Raw genomic sequence first — 7,778 nt, 5'->3', positions numbered from 1 at the left:
ATCCAATATAGTAAAAGCGAATAAGCGTAGTTTTTCGGTACCTGTGTTTTCTTCAATAGATAGATGCGTCGTTAACTCCTGTATAAGAGAAATGAATCTATTACTTGAAACATACAGAGCGAAAACAAACCATGCGTATGTGTTATTCCGTTTTATTACATATTTTTATTTAATATAATATACTGAAACTTTAACATAACAAGAACTGAAATCGTTCGGTTTCTTGCACTCTTAACCGGCAGTCTTTGAATCTCTATAGCCAATATCTACTCGATAAATTATCGGTATTTGAACGCAGAGTCACTTCACCATACGGATTTTGCGTGTATATATGCGTGGGCGGCTTTAATCGATCGGTTTTGAGCGCAGGTCGACGTCGGTCAAAGTTAGAAGCCGATTAACCCACATGACCAAAAGGCATTACCGTTGCACCGACGCGGTCGGTGTCTTTGACTCGTCCCTGAAACCGTAACCCGCTGGCGCAACCCTTAACCTACCTCGTGCAAACATTATCCTCTTCCGTTAAGATTAGCGGCTGTATAGGAGCAAGCGCTTGCTCGAATCCTCTCTCTTTCTCTCTCTCTCTCTCTCTCAGTCTCTGTCTTTCCCTTTCTCTCTTTAGCCTGCGTAGCGCATGTGTCCCGATCGAGTCGACACGTATCGATGTACATACACAAGCACGAGCGCGAGAGATGACACGGGCACGTGCTTCGAAGCAACAACTTGGCATGAATATTAGATTTCACACTTCGTGAAGATGTCGCGCCGTAATGATACGTAATAGCGCATGCATGAAGAGGAAATAAGCGTCATGAAGCTGGTTTACCAATCTTTGACGCGATACGTTACTACGAGTATCACATTTTCACATTAATTTCAGCTATTTCAAATCAAAGATATTTTAAGAATTCTTATGATTTATATAATCATTCCATTTTTATATTTTACTTTATACTTTGGTCACAAAGAAGAGACAGAAAGTCTTATTATATTAAAATAGATCAAAGTTTCGATATTTTATAAAAATTATTTTAAACAAAAGTTGGCAATTGATTTACAAACTTTAATAAATTTCAACTCCGAATATCTGATATAGAAATAAATTAATTGAATTGCTTTTATCTCAATATTAATTAATCTTTTATTTAGCCTAACTTTCTATTTTTTTTTTTTTTTAATTTCTGATTAATAATAGCTCCGCTGTTGAAGAAGAATAGAGTTTTATTTCTATTTGTGTTAGTAGATTATTGCAGATATAGACAGGCTTGGTTAAGCCAAGTTTTTCGAGAGAGATGAAAATCCTATTATCCTCATGCTTAACGATCAACACGACGAGGCGTTACTAGAATAAGGCGCAATATTGAAGATACGCGAAGTTTAGCTAATTTTAGTTTAAAGCTACCATAAGCTCGACGACTGCACGTAGAGCCCTGTGTAATCTCGCTGTTAATCGGTTGCGTGTATTAAATCCAAACGCCGACCGGATTAAAGTTCCAACACGTACGAGGGACTGCCATGACTTGGTGCTATTCGCCAACGGAATAATGTCCAACAAGTACGAAATAGCAGTTGCTGAAGGATGACACGTGAATCTTACAATAGGGCCAGCATATCGAATCGTATATCAATTACTTTAGCTTTCTTTTGCAAAAAGAGAAAGATATAGCTTAATTGAACAGAAGAAACAACCTAATTGTATGCAAAAAATAATTATATCTAGATAAATAATCTAAATAAAAACATATCAAATTATAATAGCACGATCATTTATATTGTATAATAAAATATAATTATAATTTGTTAATAAATAATTATAATTTGTTTTCTATAAAAGATATTTGTGCACTTCCATCTCTTATTTTAATACAAATTTGAAATTTTTTTGTAGCATAAAAATACGTTTATATGAAAATCTAATTTATTATAAATACTTGTCTCTATTTTGTTTTCTCATTCAATCGGATTAATACACATTGAAATATACTATAATTAGAGATCTCTCTTTTTTTTGTTTAAATGTTTAATTATACGCTTATATCCTCTACAAACTTTATTTTAGAAATTACTCAGTTTGTATTTAAAATACTTTATTATTTAACCCACTGAATTTTATTCGTGGCGTTATCTTTCAAACGAAATAGATAACAAGCGCAAATCAATACAAACACTGTCGGCAGTTTCACTGTAATTAGAACGAGTAGAAAGCCGTATATACTGACTGATGATATTATGTTATTGATTGTCGATATCTTGGATTTATAACATAAACAGCAAAAATATAAAATAAGCATAATTGCATAGTTACTGTTGCATCATCAATTTCAATTTAATTACGATATAAATGCATATGATTTATCTAATACTTTCATCTTTACCGACAAATGTTACATATGCGACGCCGTGCAAAGAGCATAGCGTGAAAACAGATCATTTATCTAATCAAGTAATAGAAATTTAATATTGTTATTTATTTTTCTTGTCTTTCTCGCTTATATGAGAAAGATAACTTACTATATTTTATCTAGAATTGTATATAATATCTAGATATGCTAGTATTGTGTAAAAGGTATAAATTCTACTTTACAATTCGACTGATGGTGCTGATGATATTAGCAAAACAGTACAAAATACATACAAAAGATGGAATGACATAATTATATTTTCAATATAAAACGCATTTCTTTATTTTTCTTTCAAACTAAACATTAAACGCATAATCCCCATTCTTATGCCTTTGTCTATACAATTGCCATTCTAGTGCAAGTAATAATAGTAATCTCGCAAAATACTAATAGATACGATAATAGAAGAGCGACGAATATGTAAATTGCATATTTTCTCCTCAAGAATTTATTCGCTTGCGAATCGTTTTATCGCTAGAAATTACATTGTTATCGCGTAATAACTCGAAGTTATTTTCTAATAAATATATAACTCAAATAGATTAATAACAATAATTTATCGATGTAATTATAATACATACATACATTTCTCGCGATGAGATGATCGTAATTATTTTAAGAGGCTAAGTTTTGCCAAAAATAATTCATTAACTATGTCAAATTTATAATGCAAAAATCATTTATGTTAAAATAAATCATATGTAATCAATAAAATATATTAATTCGTGTTTTCGATAATTTGTATCTTGTTTATACTTTTTATGTTATTAATATGATCTATATACATATATTATATTTTAATCATCACATTAGTATTATAATCGTTATATAATGGTCAATTATCTGAAAGATTCTTTCCTTCTTTTCACAAGGAAACATTTTTGATATAAAAATGCGTTTCTTTCTTCAACTATATTTAGCAAAAAAGATTTATGCAGATTGGATTATCCAGGACTTATTTAAACGCCAAGGACAATAGTTAAATATATTTAAACGGTTATGAATGAGCTATTACATCTTTCAGCAGATTTTCTTTTTCTTTTTACTTATCAGATAGCTGGAATAATCTCTTCAAAACGACATCGGGAATTCGTTTTTCCGCCAGATTTCCCGTCCCGGGAAGTTTTTCAGGCACTTGAGATCTTTCCGCCAGATTATTCCTCGGCGGCAGATTACTCGATTCCGTGATAAATAAATGAGATATCGGAAGCGCCTTTTCATTGAGGTTCTCCGTACCAGGAAGCTGTTCGTCAACCACTTCCGTATTATTATCCAGATGAAGATCATGATTCACGTGGGGTGCGTGAGGAGCCGCCAATGCCCCGTAAATGCCAAGGAATAGTATCAGAAACTGCATAAAAAGCACTTGAATGCAGTGTGATTGCATCGAATTACGTGAGATTTTCATTTGCGCATAAAAGATGATTATAAGTATAATCACGCATTCTACAACGTCGATCTTGATTTTAACACTAGACTCATTGAACACTTCGGAACCGGATCTTTCTTTAGTTAGATGTCAAGATTTCAATAACTTTCGTTGTAAATGATGAAAATAAAATATTTTTAGTTAATTAAATTTTGCGAACAAAATCATTCACTTAAATTCAAATAAATTTCAGTTTACGAAAGCCTTAAATATATATTAAATGTTAAATATTATATTATAATTAACATATATTTTAAAATACTTTTTTATTTAATAATTTTAATATACCTAACTACAATATTAATGAAATATACATGAAATAATCAGATTTTTAAAATCATCCTACCGTTCTCACATCTGGTCATAGTACAAAAGAAAGGAAATTACAACACACTAGAGGATCATGCGTGCAAGATTTATTTTTTAACCTGGCATACATCACGCGGAATTTACGCGATATTAATTCAAAATCATCGAACAATCGATATGAAAATAAATACGAGTTAGACGATGCGATGACAGATTTATGACTGTTTATTGCATCGCGTAAAATACGTAGAATTACACATGATTTCGTATGGTACAGCATTTTATTCGGAGAAATCACTTGCAGATTGAACTTGTCGAGAAACCGTGAACATGAAAATTTAAAGCGGATGACGATAATTTGACGGCGTTCGTAGGTAGGTAGATAGATAGATAGGTATAGATACGTGCGAGAGGATTCTCCGCACCCTTGTGCTATTTCATATAGACACTCTCAGGCTCCGCTTTGCTTGACCCAAATCTCGACCAGGTTAAAAGATAACCTACTTTCTCGCAATTGACTAGAAATTCTTCGAACGGGACAAAGCTATTTTTACTGCGGACAGAAAAGAATTTTTCTCCGAACGCTAATCGCAAGAACGGATTGTCGCGGTAAAATGATTGCATCTTTCACTCAGTGGCATTTAAAAATTGCTATTTTTTTTTTGTAATTTATAGCATTTGAATTTTTGAGATTTTAACTCTGCTTTGTTACAGAAACTGTTTGTAATAATTTCTAAAAAAATTGAATTTCAATCCAATTTTTTACAAATTTATAAAAATATTATATAAATTTCTTTCAATTGATTATTTGAAATATTGCCAGTTGTATGTACCTTTTCGAGATGTTGCGACGATATTAATTACTGACGATTTATTTGAACTCGTTACGAGTAACTGTTTCTCTTGTTTCTCTTCACTTTCAGTGATAAATATAAAATTAATCCGATATCTAAAATTAAACGAATCTCCGCTCATATGATTACACTAACCATTAATATAATTCACGTAATATCACAAAATATAATTACAGGTTTTGTTATCAATGATAAAGCAAAATTAGCAAAAACTCAGAATAACTTGGTTTGACAATAGCTTCCCAAAAATACTTGGTTTTGTAATAAGAAGAAAAAAGATAATCACAACTCAAACGTGGGTGTAGACGCGTCTAAAATTACTAAATCTATGACAATTTATCCACCTACATTTGCATTTAGACTCTGATTAACTCTCTTCTCTTTTTATTGCGTTTTAACATCAGAGAGAAAATCTCTCCGATGTTTTCTCTAAATATTTCCTTCGTTAAGAATTAAAGAAGAAGATGAATAGTGTATAAAAATATGCTAATCTGGTATACAATGAGACATTAATAATAATCTTGAAATACAGAATAACGATATCACTCACAGCATAACCAACTAAATCTCGAAATAATAATTTAGCACGTTGACGATAAATGTTGGTGGCATTTTAATCGTTCAATAATTATCAATATAATTATCAATTAAACTCTTTAATGTAATTATCAATGCAAACTCTTTAAAAAAAAAAAAAACTCTTTTTACTCTTTAAATTTTGAATTTATTGTAATTCCCATGTTTCGTCAAATCTCATCATTTTGTTCTGAAAAAAATTATGCGATCACGATTTCAGCGAATTCATAAGGAAATTTTTATTTCTCTTGAGTGAGAATTGCGCGATCAACGGATCGGCACGCAAATGATCGACGCCACTCGCGGAAAACACGCGCGCGATATTTATTGTCTCGGAATTTCCAATCTTCTCTTACCTTTATCATGTTCGCTCGATGCTCAGTGTCCAACTATCCTTGAGAATGGCACGATGACACTTATATATAGGTATACGTGTATCTGTATGTGTGAGGAGAGTACCGGTCTTACAGCGTGTTGAATCGACGTTTTTTTTTTTTCTTTTTTTGGTAAGCAAACGATCACGATCGCCTGAGGGCAAGATTTCTTTCGAGAAGATTTATTTTTTTTCCTTTTTGTTAAAGTTATTACTCTTAAGAATCGTCAACCTCCGTTTTATATTCGCAATGGCGTAACCGCGTGCTTTTCGAAAGAATTTGTTGGTTGATGTAAAAAGATAATTAAAGAGTTGCTGACACGTTTTGATAGTAAAAATATCAAAGAAAATCTTATTTACCATACACATATGTTTCAACGTGCATTGCTGGTTTTATTCAGCGTATATATAAAAATGTATGATATAATTTTTTATGATACATACAAAAAGAAAAATGCAATATATCTTTATATATTTCCTAAAATAATATAGAAACTGTAATATATTATAGGCGTTCTTTTTTATCTAGAATACATGTAATTATAAATAACATTATACATGTAATTATAGATAAATTAATCGTAATTGGAGATCTAAAAACTAGTTTCCATATCGTGTGTCGATTAAACGATTGCGATTCTTATTATTACTTGCAAAACTATGCGCAAATCTTTCACATGAATTATTTATAAAATCTATCTGTAATTCTATGTTTCTGTACGCGCAAATATAACCGTAACATATTAACGATATAAGAGACTTCGAATTTTCAAATTTTGCACATTATTAATATCTCACAAAAGTGTATACCACTTGTTTAGCTTGAAAAATATTTGTTTCGATAGCAATAAAATATGTATGCATGTCCAGAAATTCTAAATTTATGATACTACTATACTAGCAATACAATAACTATATTTTAATAATCTCATGTGTACTCTTAACATATAATTACTTCTTGATTGCTACGCGCATGCATCAATTTGGTGTTAACGTGATTATTATAGCAAGTAAATTAATTTGTGATTTTACAATGGATATAATGTTAGTGAATTTATATATAGATTTTGACGCTATAGAAATATGAGATTAACTACATATGAAAATATTACATATAAAATATAAATTTCTCTCTACATATATACATATATACGGGGTATCCCAAAAATCCCGGAATGGTCAAATAATTCATAAATAAAGCATTTTTGCGAAAAATACTTCAAATAAAAGTTGTAGAGTTTTAAGTGGCGCATTAAGTAGCAATGGTAGTGTGATTTTAAATAGTATTGTTAAGGACGCGAAAAAATGACTTTGAAATTTTTAAATGGAACCTCCCATTTTTTATTGCATATTTTTGTAGCTTACATCAAGAATTTTTCAAAACAATAAAATTTCTTTCCATTAAGTATTTTCCAAGTTATGAGGCTTGAAAGGTACCTGCAGTACCGCCAGCATTAGTATTATTCAAAAGTGATTTTTACATGACTTTAGCAATGCTATTTAAAGTCACTAACATTGTTACTTAATACGCCACTTAAAAAACCCTACAACTTTTATTTGAAACATTTTTCTCAAAAATGCTTTATTTTCAAGATATTTGACCATTCCGGGACATTTGGGACCCTCTCTATATATAAGTATTTTTTCTAAGAGATGTTTATTTATATGGCCCAAACTGAAGTCCAATATTATCTTGAAATTATTCCCAGTATTCCATTTTCTGAAATTATCTGATATTAATAATATAGCGTTAGATTGACGTATTCGTAATTACTGATTTGCGCGAAAATATAAAATGTAAAAAAAAACTTCAATTTTTTCTTTTGCCATCCAAG

The 7,778-nt window shown here is 30.7% G+C and overlaps 1 protein-coding gene across 1 annotated transcript; it reads right to left on the bottom strand.

Moving 5' to 3' along the window:
• Positions 1-1,896: 1,896 nt before the first annotated feature.
• On the bottom strand, positions 1,897-5,952 carry LOC138937521 (uncharacterized). Its single transcript, XM_070303879.1, has 2 exons — positions 5,927-5,952; positions 1,897-3,753 (listed from the first exon to the last, which is right to left on the bottom strand). Exons 1-2 carry the CDS (start codon positions 5,933-5,935, stop codon positions 3,445-3,447), a joined length of 318 nt encoding a protein of 105 aa, XP_070159980.1. The 5' UTR covers positions 5,936-5,952; the 3' UTR covers positions 1,897-3,444.
• Between the last annotated feature and the right edge of the window lie 1,826 nt (positions 5,953-7,778).

This window comes from Polyergus mexicanus, unplaced genomic scaffold (genome assembly GCF_030449975.1).
Source record: "Polyergus mexicanus isolate NDT 795.1 unplaced genomic scaffold, iyPolMexi1.0 SCAF_11, whole genome shotgun sequence".
Classification (NCBI taxonomy): domain Eukaryota; kingdom Metazoa; phylum Arthropoda; class Insecta; order Hymenoptera; family Formicidae; genus Polyergus; species Polyergus mexicanus.
Note: the sequence above shows the minus strand (reverse complement) of the source record. Positions and strands in the feature narration are given on the sequence as shown.